The 15,872-nt window shown below is 34.7% G+C and overlaps 1 protein-coding gene and 1 long non-coding RNA gene across 2 annotated transcripts in view; one reads left to right on the forward strand and one right to left on the reverse strand.

Annotated features, from left to right (window-relative positions):
* The window catches only part of LOC136840196 (uncharacterized), a 58,861-nt gene that overhangs the window by 37,189 nt on the left and 5,800 nt on the right, over nucleotides 1-15,872 (reverse strand). Inside the window, exon 3 of the long non-coding RNA XR_010853554.1 lies at nucleotides 15,638-15,728. This is a non-coding gene — a long non-coding RNA (uncharacterized lncRNA). The remainder of the gene's footprint in view (nucleotides 1-15,637; nucleotides 15,729-15,872) is intronic.
* On the forward strand, nucleotides 5,482-12,026 carry scu (scully). The gene is made up of 5 exons (XM_067106695.1): nucleotides 5,482-5,636; nucleotides 7,174-7,338; nucleotides 8,135-8,299; nucleotides 10,186-10,423; nucleotides 10,640-12,026. The coding sequence occupies exons 1-5, from the start codon at nucleotides 5,628-5,630 to the stop codon at nucleotides 10,828-10,830; spliced, it is 768 nt and encodes a 255-aa protein (XP_066962796.1). The 5' UTR covers nucleotides 5,482-5,627; the 3' UTR covers nucleotides 10,831-12,026.

Below are 15,872 nucleotides of genomic sequence, written 5' to 3' on the forward strand. Positions count from 1 at the left end.
TGTTCTGCTTTAACAGACTGGTTTACATGGGTTACTCATCAAGTACCTATGGGTCAGATGAGTATGGAAAATTTCTGGGATAGATAATTTTTTACTGTGACATCTAATTTGGAACGAAGAAATCTACAACAGTTGATTTAAAATGTTTCAATTTGCTATTAAAAGCAATGATGAATGAATCACTGAAAAGAACAGGTATACTGTACTAGATGTGGCAGCTGCATTACTGAGTAATGAAATCTGGCTTGTTTCATTAGATGATCTGCAGCAATTCCTTTACCAGGGGAGGGATTAGATCCATCTCCACAGCTTGTGTAATATAGGATTTTAAGTCTTACATGCTCTATTGTATGTTGCTTATAATGTTCAGGGGTATGGGCGTACATATCTGATAGATGGTACAAGAGTGTGCAGACATACTTTTGGTGTAATCCAAGGTCAGGGAAATTCTAATGTGGGCAGAAGTGTTTTGTTTATATTTTTTTACTAAAAAAATATTCTTAGCTCTTAAATTTGAATAATGATAGTTCATTTTTATAAAAAAAAGTCCGATAGAAAACCTCTTTAGTCGGTGAGTCACTTTCTGAATCTTTACTGCCATGTGTGGCTATTAGGTCATGATAGAGAGAGGGGGTTCACCACTTTTGAATTGTACGGATTTTTCTGCGGAAGACTAACAATCCAATGCAAATTCGGGGTTCTTGATTAAATTGAATATAAAGTTTTTAATGCCTAGTCTGATGCTGAACCAATATTTGGCAATGTCCCAGTGATTTGATGATGTTAAGACATCAGAGCCCTGGAAGCCTTGCACCTTAGCTGTTGATTTAACAAATTTGAGTCAGGCCTATTTTAACAGTTACATTTTTTTTTCCTGATATCAAAACCGACTTTAAGATGAAGACTAAAATTATCTGGATTGTGGGAAATTCTGCTCTTGAAACTCTGATGGAGGGTGCAAGTGCACAGCATGCCTCTCCATCCATGGAGCTGGGGTACCCAATGTGGCTAACCAGGGGGAAGCATTTTGTTAACCTTGCCCCCATTGCTGCATTTGATCTCAGTGGACTGATGACCCTTAGGAAGCATATATTCAAGTGGGTCTCCCAGGGCAGCTACCTTTTTAAAGGCAGCTGCTCCTCCCCTTGTAGGGCCCCCTGGAAGGAGGAAACCCAACCTGAATTCATTTTCTCTCCATGTTGTGAATAATAATCCCGAACCTTCAACTTCTAGTGTGCTATTGATTCTCCCTTCAAAATCTCCCAATCTGATAAAAAAAAAAGGTACTGAAATAACTATAATCTTCTGCTGTAGCAAAAGAAAACTAAAAAAAACCTAATTCAGGCAGAATCCAAACATCACTAAATCTAATTCTCTATTTGCAAACAAGAACTGATCATGGTTCATAATGCTGTAGTATAGAATGAAAACTAAATACTGTATCACAACTAAGACTTGACAACTACTGTTAAATAGATATTCAATGAACAAGACTTCGTTCATACAAGAAACAAAAGTGGTTAGTCATTGCAACAACCAAAAATCATTCTGAGAGTTATCTTAGAATACAGTCTGTAGATAACTCAAAAGTTTAAGTAACAAAACATATCACAACGAATAGTGTACAATAAAAATCATAATGCCCAATAATGTAGATGAACCACTTGAATAATTTTTTTTTTGACTAGGCTCATTTAAAAACAATACAATAATGCGCAAGTTTGTGAAATCTATAGTATTCCAAGTATGAAAACTAAAGGAACATCTTTTAAAGTAGCAAAAAAAGGAAAAAAAGGACAGGATATTCCACTGGAAATGAAAATTTTAGTTCAAAATAGAGAAGTAAGGCCAAATATACTTGAACCTTTACAATACAAAAATTGACACTACAGAGAATCACTGATGTGCATACTATGGACCAACTGCCCACACAACAAAGTGGAATTATGATGAACCAACTACATAAACCGTCGTGCAAATCACCTTGCAAAATCTAAAGTGTGCGTGTACTATATCTACAGCACACAACTAAAAATACTAACAGGAATGTTCTTAAGAGGAACTAAATTGAAACTTAAAGTCAGAGGGTTTAATGCTCCTGCAAAAAACACCTACCCACAACCATAACCTAAAAAAAGTAATGAAAAATGAATCATACCAAATCAAATAAAAAAATATATATGATTTTGGAAAAGATAAATCTGACCAAACAAACAATACTGAGGATAAAAAATACTAAAGGTTAGATAAGAAATACAATCCAATAAGAATATTGCATTAAGGACCCAACTCCATATAATAACTACAAGAAACAAACACTAATGACTATAATGAAACTAATCCATCTTTCAAACCATAAAGACAACAAAATATCAAGGAACAAACACAAGGAGTCAATCAACTTCGCCCCCGTAGGGGAAGAGTGCCATCAGTGCACCTCGTGGTGCACTGTAGGCATTACTTAAGATTGCAGCGTCCCCTAGGCCCGTAGCTGCAACCCCTATCACTCCTTTTACTCTACCTCCATTCATACTCTCTTCCTTCCATCTTCCTATCCACCCTCTCCTAACAACTTGTTCATTGTGCAACTGCAAGGTTTTCCTCCCGTTGCACCTTGCAAACCTTTATACTCTCAATCTCCCTTTAAGTAGGGAATGACCTAATACATCCCAGCGCTTGGCCTTTGGCCTAAAATCTATATTCCATTCCATTCCATTCAATCAACTTCACAAAAAAGTAACTAGTCAGTATGAGCCCCACCTTAAAATTATGATAGACCAAAAGAAAAGGGGATCACAGATCAAAATGAATATGCATAGGGAAATGTAATCAACTAATCACCAGTACTCGCTGCAACAAAAGTTCTAGGAATAAACATGATGCAGAAGTACATGATCACACAAGCAGATGTAATACATGATGTACTGAACTCTGCAATGCAACACGAATATAACAAGACTGCCTAATAAACACCACATGAAATCTCATAAAATAAAGAAATAATAAAGAAAAAAGTGACACGAAAACTCGTGAAAAGGAATGCTTGTGTATCAACCACACAGATAAACACTTGTTACAGATAATTCCCAAGAAAAATTCAAATGAAAGACAAATTAAAAATGAAATGGTTAAACCCAAGAATACTAACACAATTACAAAAAATTAAATCTCCAAAGAACCACAAAAATATGACTCGTTATGAAGACAAAGAGTAAAACAGCAAACCTTGGAGAAGTACAATTTCTCTTCATAGACAAGACGACGAAGGCAACTTAGGAATGCAATAGTATTTATGTAATAAGATAACTTTGAATAATACAAATTTAAAATTTTCTACAATCAACAGAATAGAGAAAATGCCTTCACATTCTGCAACTTAATTAATCAACCGATTAAAATTATAATTTAAATAAATCACAAATATTCTGTGCTGTCTGTGGATGTCACACTCTGCCCATCCACCAGAGTAGATACCCTTAAATGGAATACACGAGATGCTCTGCAAACCACAGTAGCGACCATTTTCCTATTATAATTTCACCTCTACAAAGCAATCCCACTAAACATATTCCTCAATAAAATATTTGTAAAGCTTACCGGGAAATATACGAATTACACACACACACACAAATCCCTCCACTTGAATATCTAAGAGACCACAGTGAAATTAACGATTTTATTACAAAAAAAAAAAAAATCAGATAAAGCCATAACCCATTCTAAACCACATCCTGAAATACATAAAGTACTTTGGTGGTCTGAGACTCTCTGAGAATTAATACAAAAACATTCAGTTGATAGAAGATTGGACAGTCTACACAATAGATTCAACAAAACTGATAAATCACAACTTTTACAAGAAGGGAACTTACTAAAGTTTATCACAATATTAATAGAAACTGATACACAAAAACCAATATGAAACACTCCTACAGAAAAATTCTGGGAAAAATTCAGGGAAACACCCCACGTAGTGAGCACCATACGAACAAATTTTGCCATCATGAGCAGCAACAAAACCCTAGATGAACCTATTTCTACAAAAAAAATATATAAAACGACACAAAACTGAGTACATTTTGAAATGATTATATATATATATATATATATATATATATATATATATATATATATATATATATATATATATATATATATATATATATATATATATATATATATATATATAGTACAAGAGGTTTATATCCATTTGTTGCTTACAGATTTGTTCCCCGAAAAATTATGTGAAGCCATAATAACTCCCATTCACAAACCCAATAAGTATTATTAATATTAAACTCCCTCCACTAATACAGTAGAACTACCTTCTCTTTTTGCATGTACCCAGCTGATTGGATGACTGGGCATGGGCAAAAAAAGATAGTTTATTCTAATAATGTACTGGAAAGAATCATAGGTTCTAGTTTAATAAAAACATTTGTAAAAAAAAAAAAACTATCAGTCAATCCATTAATTTCAAAAAGAAAAACTTAGGCAGGAGACCACCCGAAAGATAAACTGATTTGTTAAGTACTGTACTTGACTTCTGACACCAATGAGTGTACTGCACGGTTCTACAACTCCCACCTGTCAATTGTGAACATTTGGTTTCTAACGGCCTATATTTGTTGTACTGTCTCTCGAGCTTATATAAATAGTAAATTTCAACCAACATATATAAATCCTCTGAGAGATGCCACAGATTTACACCTGCGTCTTTCATTTTCCTTTGTGGTAAATTTGCATTTGTAAATCACGAGTCACGCACACACGCACTCACACACATATATACTATATATATATATATATATATATATATATATATATATATATATATATATATATATATATATATATATATATATATATATATATATATGCAAAGAGAAGTCTGAGAAGAGATATGGGATTACACTTCGTGATAGAGAGCAAGAGGAGGAGAAGAAAGTTTAATGGAAGAAGAATGGCAAATATGCATCAAAGCAAAACCGACTTTTGCTTTGGCTTGGGATAGTGGTGGGGCTGATGAAGTGCGTAAATACGGCAGATTTCACTTTGTAATTATCCCATGTTAACAACAGTATATTAGACAGTGTAGAAATATTATCAAAATAACAACCTCAATCATTCTGATATAAAACAATACCATTGCTCTGTCTTGAGCTAATCTACTCAGATTGTAAATGAACAAAATCTTCGGGTTAATGCATAGAATTACGAGACTGATGGCATTTACTGCATTTTATTTCGAAAATGCATAATTTACTGCCCATTTTAAATGAAAAAATAAGTTTCTTCACATAACTACACGCGTCACCTTTGAACATTCAGTAATTCAGTATCATGGCTACTCCAACGGTTAAGTGTTCTTCTCAAAACTATTATCACAAGCAATACTGCCAGACTATGAAATGCATACTAATTATAATTATCGCTAGAAAGTGCTCAAAAGAACCAAATTTAAATCGACTGGTAAATACGAAACATTCTGGAATGGTTTGAAGATCCGAAAAATATTGTCAAACTTACGCAAGTGTAATCTTCTTCCTCCCGACAGTAACCGGATTTTAGGGTCGCTATTAGTAGTCCAACTCTACTTCAACCAGACGATCATTTCTGCCAGAACAATGCTAAAGGTATTTTAATTATAATTTGTTTACAGGTTTTATATTTGGAATAGTTTTGATGCAATTAACTGTGTCCTGTTAAGTAAAATTAGTAAAACATCCATTTACAAATAATTTAGTGAGAAGTACCGGTAGCCTACCTTGGCAACGAACCGGCCTCGTATTCTAGCTAACATATCGCAGGTTTCTAGGAGGTTGCTGTTTGCCTGAGGGGTTATGATATTATTATATGGATCCATGATCCATAGGGGATATCAACTGATGATGCCAGCTAAACAGTATTATTCTGGGAACGATCCTCTGTTAAGTAACGATGCTGGTTGGGTTAGGTTCAGTTAGGCATGGGGTAGGAAAGATGTTTGAACCTCCCCAGAATTTGCTCCCTTGTTGATTTAATTTTCAACGGCCAATGTTTAGACTGATTAGAGATAAGAAAAGAATCCTCCCAGTTTGATATCCAGTTTAAGCAGGCTACTGTACCCTAAATAAATAATACTAATGGTGTGATACACGAATATATGGGTGTCTGACATTCTTTTGGATAGTTAAATATTTACTAATCATTAAATGTGTGAACCCTCTATTTTTCCGCCTGTTTACTACCTTTTATTGTAAGCATTATTGTTTGGTACAAACCATTAGGCTAGTTTCCAAGGGAAAAAATAATTTTGAGGGTGGGGAATTGAAAAGGAAACGACTGAAATCACCAAAACGAATGATAAAAAATGCATTAACCACAAGATGAGCAGTTGGAAAACAGAATGGTTCCATTGTGTTAACATTAACAATCCATAAAATACTTTGTAATTGACTAAGAATTTAAAGTGTAGTTTAACTGATAATTTTTTTATATGATTTTGATGAATATGAAAACTACATCTTTGGCAACTTTTTTTTTTTTTTAAACTCATGGCAACCGCCCCCCACCCAACTTAATGGGAAACAAAGATAGTGAAATGCTGGATTTTCTGCCTTACCTAGCCTCAGGATTTACATCTAACCCGACTGAAACCCAAACCTAACCTGAACTAGGGCCTATAAATTTAAATGGAAATACATGGATGCAACCTATCCTATGCTGTAAATCTGAAACACAGTTCATATATGATTACATACTTTGCCCATTTGTTACCGTCTTCATCAGTACCCCAATAGGAAATGGGCAGCCTCTACTTCATTCCCCCCCACCTTGACTGAAGTTCTAAGACGCTGACTGTCTGGTTTATCTCTGTTACCCCACGTTGTTAAGAAAAAAGCATGGTTTAATGAGATGAACATTTCTGATGCAAACAAATTATCAAATTCTTCAAACTGTAAAAAAAAAATAGCAGAAAAAACATATTTCCCTTAAAAGACATTTAATTAGGATCATGTCAAGATTAGCGAACCCAACATCTCCATGTCAAGAACAATGAACCCAATGATCCCCATGTAAAGAATGGCCAACCCTTTCCGGTCCGAACTCCAATTCCACAAGGGCTACTACTAAACACGGTGAAACAGTTTGTCTATGGCTGCATGCAAACTTACATTTTTGTTTCTACAGGGCGTGGTAGCACTGGTTACAGGCGGAGCTTCAGGCTTAGGCCGAGCTACAGTAGAGAGAGTTATCCGAGAGGGTGGCCGAGCTGTTATATGTGACCTATCTACCTCCCAGGGATCTAAAGTTGCAGAGGAATTAGGGGAAAATGCCATATTTGCTCCTACTGATGTGAGTACCTGTGCAGAGTTATGGGATGTGTTCCAGGTTTTCCAATTCTCAATTGTTCCACATCTGGAAAAACTGCTCAAACATCTCTGCTCTGCCTCAGATTAGTATTTATTTTTCTTATTTTTTTTAAATTGTAGTATTATTCCAAATTAATTTTTTAAACTGTAGTATTATTTCAAAACCTGCTCTTGAAAGTTTTTAATTTAAGTACCCTTGTTTTTCCCTGGCCAGTAACAGATAGGTGCCATACATCAACAAAGTATGTATTGAGAAAGTAAAACTGAGAATTGGCTGTTTTGATCACTTCTTTCCTTCTGTTTTAAGGCTCTACAATTTCTCAAATCTCATTTAATGTAAAATTAAAAATATAAGAAACTGATGATAGTCTGGTCTCATGTATGTCTTTCTCATATCCCATTTATTATTAAATTAAAAATGTAAGATTTTCCTTTCAATCATTGTTCAATACTGTATATGTTGTTTGTAGTGATGATGTGGTATTTATCCCTTTTGAGGGTTTCTCAAACTGTTGAGATTTTGATGATGTGGTATAACCTCTGTCTATGCTTGGTAATTTCTCTGCAGCTGCATCATTATATAGACTTATACCGTTGATGTTACGCTGGTGTATACCCAAACTGACATTAAACAATTTTAACAAATTTTTCTCTAGCTTTTCTTCCAATATGTCAAGTTGAATCATTCAGTAGATGATCCAGTCAACATGAAAATTGTACAGTACATTATTTTACAGTGCAGTGATATATACTTTTGTTACATAATTTCTTTTTCATAGGTATCATCGCCAGCTGATGTAGAAAATGCACTTGGGATGTGCAAGGATAAATTTGGACGACTGGATAGCGTAGTTAATTGTGCTGGTATTGCAGTGGCTGTGAAGACTTACAACCCTAAGAAACAGCTTGCTCATTCCTTGGAAGACTTTGCACGAGTTCAGACAGTAAGTTAAATCTTGAACATTATCAGTTCCATTTTGTTTAAAAATAAAATCTTTCCCTTATAAATATTTTAGGTGCTCAGTACTGCATAATAAAATTCAACGTCAAATCTGAGCCCTGCGACTGAGTTTTGTCTTTAACATGTTTTTTCAGATTCCAAATATTATGATTTATTGTGGTTTAATCTGCCTCGTGTGAATGTTGCTTTCATATTTTTGAGACTTTCTCATTTCCCTTACTGACAGAATTGATATGTAGGCAAGTTTAATACTTACCTCTTCTTTAAATCCTTTCATTCAACAACAAAGTGATTTCATGCTCATTCTCTCATAGGTACTCTTTGTCCACAGTTCAGTTGAGCTGCAGAATTGTGCTTTCTCTTGGGTTATCATTTTAACACATGCTTGAGAACCCATTCTCCCCATTTAATTTTTGGCAGTCCATATCCTCCCTCTGCCAGGCACTGGAATTCTCTCCCAGCTTTTTTTCTGTTCTGTAATCACCCTCCTTTCATTACAAGTGCAAGTGTACTCATTTTACTTTCACATTTTTTGGGGGGGAAGGGGCTTCAGGCCTGGACATGAGGTTTACCTTCCTTTTGGCATTTTCTTTATATATAAAAAGCAAATGTATATTTCATTTTTAAACAATGTGGAAACAAGTCTAAAGGACACTGTATTTTCATAGCCCTGACTTTTACTTTTGACTAGTACTACATTTTTATCTTGTCAATATGCATACTGTATGTATAGTATTTTAATGAGATCTCTGGGTCACATTGTTTGACACACAAAGGTTCTCCATAGGATAACATTAGGTCTTAAATGAGAGTTGAAAGTTCGGCAACTTAAAGTTATATAGCTAAATGAGAAGAGACTGTAAGGAATGAATGAAAAATATGAGGTGTACAGCAGTTTGTCCGTAGCCTAAGAAGGGATGCTGCAAAGAACCTTAAGGGTGCCATACAGTCGACTGTAATGAATGAATGAAAAATACTGGGTGTACAGCAGTTTGTCTGTAGCCTTAGAAGGGATGCTGCAAAGAACCTTTAGGGTGCCACACAGTCACACATGCAAGCAAGATCAAACATTTGAAGTTGAAGTAAGTTGCTGTTCCTCAAGACATGTGTTGCCTGGTCTTAAGTATCTTGTTGAGATAACTGGTTTTGTTTTGATTTGTTTCAAAATGTGTGAAATCTAGACTGCTACAGTGTTGTATGTTGCATGTATTCTACATGTATTATAATTATTTTTATTTGTAGTTTGATTTACCAGTTTTAAAGAGAGTATAAAATCTAGCCAGTAATTTGTATTTTGTCAGTGTTCTACATTTATTATTGTATACAGTAAACCCCCCCCCCCCCATATTCATGGTCTCAGGATTCGGGGCTCACCTATGTGCGGATTTCTCTATGGAACATATATACACGTTATCTGCGGAAAATTCGCCCATTCGCGGTATTTTTCACTGAGAAATGTTCAGTAATTGCTGTATTTTCATATCATTTTCATGACTAAATGCACTTTTTGTGATAAAACTATTAAAATACTGAGGTATAAGCATTTTTAGAGTTTTTTTTTTTGTGTTTGAACTATCAAAATAGGCAGTTCTAAGTGTTTTTAGAGGGGTTTTAAGTATTCGTGGATTTTAGCTTCTTGTGGGGAGGTGTGGTACGCATTCCCCGCGAATACAGGGGGTTTACTGTTTATATTTTCTGGATGTTAAGTTCTGCTCTCCAAGGAAAGTAATATGCAAATGGAATTGTTTTACCTTTCCATGAATTTTGCATCTTAGATGATGAGAGTGGAATTTTAATACAAAAGTCAGGTCCTGTATGAACTATTTGCTCGTGTGAATTGTAGCTATTGTTTTTCCTTCTTACTCACAGGTGAATCTTTGTGGGACGTTTAATGTTATTCGTCTGTCTGTTGGCCTAATGGGTGAAAATGTACCAAATGCAGATGGGCAACGTGGAGTGATTGTAAACACAGCCAGTGTGGCAGCTTTTGATGGCCAAATTGGGCAAGCAGCCTATTCAGCAAGTAAAGGAGGAATTGTTGGGATGACACTTCCCATCGCCAGGGATTTAGCACCTATGGGAATCAGAGTCTGTACGATTGCTCCAGGTGAGAATGTATTTCACTTAATATTTTTTTCTCCTACACCTTGAATCATGAATCTCAAGACAGTACAGTATATATAACTGATAAGATAATAGCAGCTTTATCTTAGGTTATTAGGGTTTAACTTTGTCTGATATTTTTGACGAATTATGATATTTAAGCATAAAAATGTATGTATGAATTTTGCAGTTTTACTTTAGCTAATTATTACTTTTTCAGGTTTGTTCCTAACACCTTTACTTCAGGGTCTACCTGAAAAGGTACAGAACTATTTGGCTTCTACTGTCCCATTTCCTAAGCGTCTTGGAAATCCAGATGAGTATGCTCAGATGGTTCAAGCCATAATAACTAACCCAATGATGAATGGAGAAGTGATACGTGTTGATGGAGCAATTAGGATGCAGCCATAGGGCTTTTGATATGCAAAATATGGAACCCTATAGTTTTGTGAATTTATTTTGTAATCCAGGGGTAAAGTAAAATATTCCAATTTTAGCAGACATATAAACCAGAAATATGAGTACTTCTTGAATCGCACTTTTAAAACCCTTATATTACTCTCTTCTTTTTATGACACTTGAGTATCATATTTTTGCTGTTTTCAACTAAAAGCAGTAAATTGATATTAAATTACTTCCTTAAATACTGTAATCATAAATCTTTGCAAACAATACATTTTACAAAGAATGTCAACATTACTAGGTAAGAAACGTACTGTATTATAATTCACTGTGGTTTTTGTTATTTTTCACAAATAAATTTTGCTTTGGACTGTGGTGCATGAGGTCATGAGTTACTGTATTGGATCTTGTCTCATATTGTTTAGTGAAACTTTTATTTGAAATTATGATTTGCTTCTCAGTATTCCATGTTTTCATGTCTTAAGTATGATACACACAGTTTTCCATGTTTTAAATACTACAGGTATATGTTTTTACTCTGCCTTTGGTATGTTACAGTGAATTAGTGAAGACAGCTAAAGTAACGAAGGTTTACTTAGATACTTGTGAAATAACTCGGGGACTAGATTTTACCTAGCTGTAGGTTTAGATGATGTAGGTAGGGGGTACTGTATGTGGTTAGTAAGGACCATAGGCTGTTCATTGGAATAATGTTACAGTATTTGAGGGGATTTAATTTTTTTTTTTATTATGTTGGATGTAACTTTCTTGGATGGCAAATTAGACAGCATAGTGGTATGTGCAGAGGATTGTCATCTGTTCACAAAAACAGACAGGTTTTCTCTACTCAGGTACAACTGATTATTGTGAGAGCTCTTTGTTGTAAATATCCAAGCTAGTATTGTTTCACAGCAAGATTTTGATGTAAAAGGAGTTATTCATACATCCCCAAAGTAATATTTACAATAACAAAAATGATTAAATTTAATCTATTACCAGTCCTAAATACTGCACACACTGTGTTTTAATAATAATTAACATGTTCAGTTTTGTATAAGTTAAGTGCTTTCTTGAATTGAATTACCAGAGGGTTTTTACATTATTTTTGTAGATAGCTTTCATTGTACCATAACTGCAAGTAATTTCACCCAGTTGTGTCAAACTGAATTTCTAGAATTATATTTTGTATAAATGGAAGGCAAATTTTTCTTGTCTTATTATATTTAACCAAGGTCTTGCATCTTCAGATACTGCTCAGAACTGATTGGCATTTTAGGGTATTCACATTGCTATGATATCATTACAAATGATTTTAACTGGGCCACTTAGTCATATTTCTATAGACCCATATAGTGGCTAGAAGCGTTTGTTAAGTCAGAGTTGGAAAGTGGAAAAAGCGTTGAAGAAGTGGGACATATGCAAGAAGAGAACAAGAGGAACTACTGGAAAATAAAGGAAGGAAGCAATATAGCTAGAGCTGAAGGTTCATAGAAGACACTTGAGTACTGCCTACAGTGTACTGTGTAAAGCGCACTGCAAGTAGTACTAACACCCCATGAGGGACGAGAGTTGTGAGGATGTATGTCCAACATATGAATGCTACAAAATTATCAGAGTCAATCTATGAGGTCCGGTTCTTTGGAACTCATATATAGCTGAAACCCATGAATGTCTTTTCTTGGCAACTATTTGTAACTGAAGCCCCCTTCATTTGAAAAATATGAATCAAATATCCTTTTGTTTACATGGATTATTATAATCAGTACTGAGTAAACAATCTTAATTCTCATGGGGCTTGCCCAGAGGATTTGTTCTTGATGAACTATATTAGATATTTAATATATTGCAACTCCTTAAAAATGTAAAAACTGGATAAACTGAAAATGTTGAAGATTCTGACAAGAACTTATTTTCGAGATTTGTTTCCAATAATAGATATACAGTATGTTGACTGAAAGTTGGACAATCACTGAGGACATGCTTGGTTGAAAGTGTTGCTTTGCATTCATGACTGGGTGTTTTGGGTTATTTATTAAACACCCCTGGTTTAGATGAGTGTGACCTATTCAAAGAGAAAATACCACCACTTCAATGTGGCACTTTTTTGGGGTGAAAAACACAAATCAACAGCTGATTTCATGTTTTAATTTGTTGTCAAATTCAGTGTTCCATTGTTTCATTCCTTTTACTATATCTCCCATTTACTAATAATGAGTTTTAAATATACTGTAGTAACAAATAACAGGAACAGGTATATTTGATCTAGTCATAGAGATAGTAGCTTTGGCAGTTACATTAGCATCCTCATTTCCTTAAATGCCTACCTGAGCAAAGACCCAACATTATGAAACTTTCATGTTGGCTTCATATATTATGGAATGAAAATTTAATTTGTGGATCAAATTCTGAAAGGTTACTTCAGGATTTTAGTCACTGAAAATTACAAATTTCTACGATGGCATGTTTTTAATAATCATAGCTGAGGACTATTCACCTGCAAAAACATGCATACCAGGTAAAGAAAACTAGCAGAAAATCTTACACCACAGGAAGGTTAATACTCAACTACATAGTGTTCGCAGTGTGGGCCTTTACATCTAAGATGTTCTTTTGTATGCTGCTTATGATGTTCAGGGGTACATGTTTAAGCATAAAGTTTGGAGAGATAAAGTATTTACTGACAGAAATGTTATGCTATAATTGGGAATGATTGTGCATAATTATCTATAAAAATGTTCCTCTTGACCATAAAGCTCTCTCTATTGAACTGTGTATGGTACTGAGTCACAATGGAAAGAGAGAGTAGAGAGCAGATTCTGTTCTTCATTGTGAAATGATTATAAGCTTTTCAATGTTGAGCCATACACATTTTACCTTAAATTATCTTATTGTTTATGTATATTACAGTTTCTCAGTTGTCTTCCCCTTCTTGTGATGATTTGGCATTAATATATGATATTGATGGCATATATGATATCATTAGCATTATGTTTACAGTCTGTAAACAAACTGTAAACATAATGCTAATGATTCATAACCTCTGAGAAGATCTATTTCTCCAAGGTGTGTTTCTGTCTCCTGGAATGTTATAGATTTCAGTCTTGAACATTATTGTACATCTTTTTTTCAGGTCTAAGATATTTTTTTCAACTGGTTCATCTTTATCATTGGGAAACATGATTGTTTTCTGTACACTGTTCAGTTTGTGTCTTGTTTCATTACTTTCACTTCTCAGTTATCTACCAACTGTATTGCAAGGTAACTCAAAATATTGATTTTTGATAACTGCTTTGATCAACCATGTTTTGTTTTTTGTCTAAAAGGTCACTTCAGCTCTTGAATGTCTATTCAACAGGTAGATTTCAAGTCTTAGTGATGATGTTTGGTGTTCACTGTCTAGCATTTAGAACTTTTGCCAATTCTCTCTTCCAAACAAAGAATCAAATTAGGTCAAGGTTGGAGCCTGTCTTAATTGAGTTTTTCTTTTTGTCTTTGACACCTCAAAACGTTTTAATATTACATGTATTTCTATTTGTTTTTTACCTGACTGGAAGAACTTAAAGGGAGAATCAAGGCCAAGCCAGATGTTGCAAGGTGAGGATTCATATCTAAAATGCAATGGGTTCCTTCTGTACAGGGGGAGCCCTACAAGGGGAGGAGCAATGTTGCTACCTATGAAAAGGCAGCAGCCCTGGGAGACCCACCTGAATATACATTACTTTCAGTGCCTTAAGGATAATCAGTCTGTTGAGATCAGACCCAGAACTGAGGGCAAAATCTGCTCAGCCACATCAGGTATTCTAATTTTGCGGGTAGAGAGAGGCACCCCATCCAACTCCTCCCTAAATCAAAGTTTCAGAAGTATAATTTTGCATAATCAAAATAATTTTAGTCTTTATTATAAAATCAGTTTTGATAGGAGGCAAAAAAATTAAACTATTACCTACTAAGAAAGGAAAAAAAGCCTAACTACAATCTGTTAAATTGGCAACTGAGATATATGGCTTCCCTAGTTTTGATGTTTAATGTCAACAAGACACTGGGACATGACCTCTCAGTGCCATCCTCTAAGTCCCCAAAGATGGCAACTGTGTAAAGATCAGGGGAGTCCCCATCTTTCTCCGGAGAAAGTTGGCTGTTTCTAATTTTAGGCTTCTAATAATGTCAGTAAAAAGAAACCAAGCATACCCACTCATGCTGAAATTTCATCAAACCAAATGAAATACATTTTCCTTGAATAGATGACTGATGACAACAGTTACCTGACAAGGCATTCAAATTCCTAGATTCTCCAAATATGAAGGCAAGCTTGATGACTTTTAGTCTTTACCCAAGAGCATGCAAATGCTGCAAACACACAACATCACCAAATATGAAGTGCAACCCACACCACATTTTACTCATATATTTATTAACAACATTCTAGTGTTCACTGTCATGGAGGTTACTATAAAAACAGGAGATACACAAGTAACAAAGGTGAAGAAAGGTCAGTATTACTGATGATGTATTCAATCCTAGAACCAAGTCTCAAATAAATTTCTGGAAATTAAAGGGTATGACTCAGTAAATTGAACAACCATCTAATATACGGTACACTCTTGAGGTAAAGATGTCGCCTCAATTTCAAGCTCTATAAAAACAAACTAATCATACATTGGCCCCCAAAAATTATGCCTTTGCAGTCTTCCACATGAAGGAGAAAGAAAATTTTTACCTTCTTTCACAAGTTTGTACTTCTTAAATATCAGTGGAGAAGGAAGAGATTACATAAAGAGAAAGACATACTATACATAAAATTGATTTCAGTACTTACCCTTTTGCCTGCCCTGTTCATGAAATTTCAAGTATCCTCTAAATGCTGCAATGTAATTTCTAGATCAAGCACCCCTGCCTCCCATTCAGTCCTATGTACATGTAATGAGTAACTCAATTAATAATGTATTATTACTCTAATAAGTGAGAAATACAATTATATATTCTGTCAATCATATTTTTCCAAGTTATGCAGTTAGTAGGGATAGCCTTAATTAAAAAAAAATAAATTGAAG

The sequence above is a fragment of the Macrobrachium rosenbergii genome, chromosome 7 (assembly GCF_040412425.1).
Source record: "Macrobrachium rosenbergii isolate ZJJX-2024 chromosome 7, ASM4041242v1, whole genome shotgun sequence".
NCBI classification, from domain to species: domain Eukaryota; kingdom Metazoa; phylum Arthropoda; class Malacostraca; order Decapoda; family Palaemonidae; genus Macrobrachium; species Macrobrachium rosenbergii.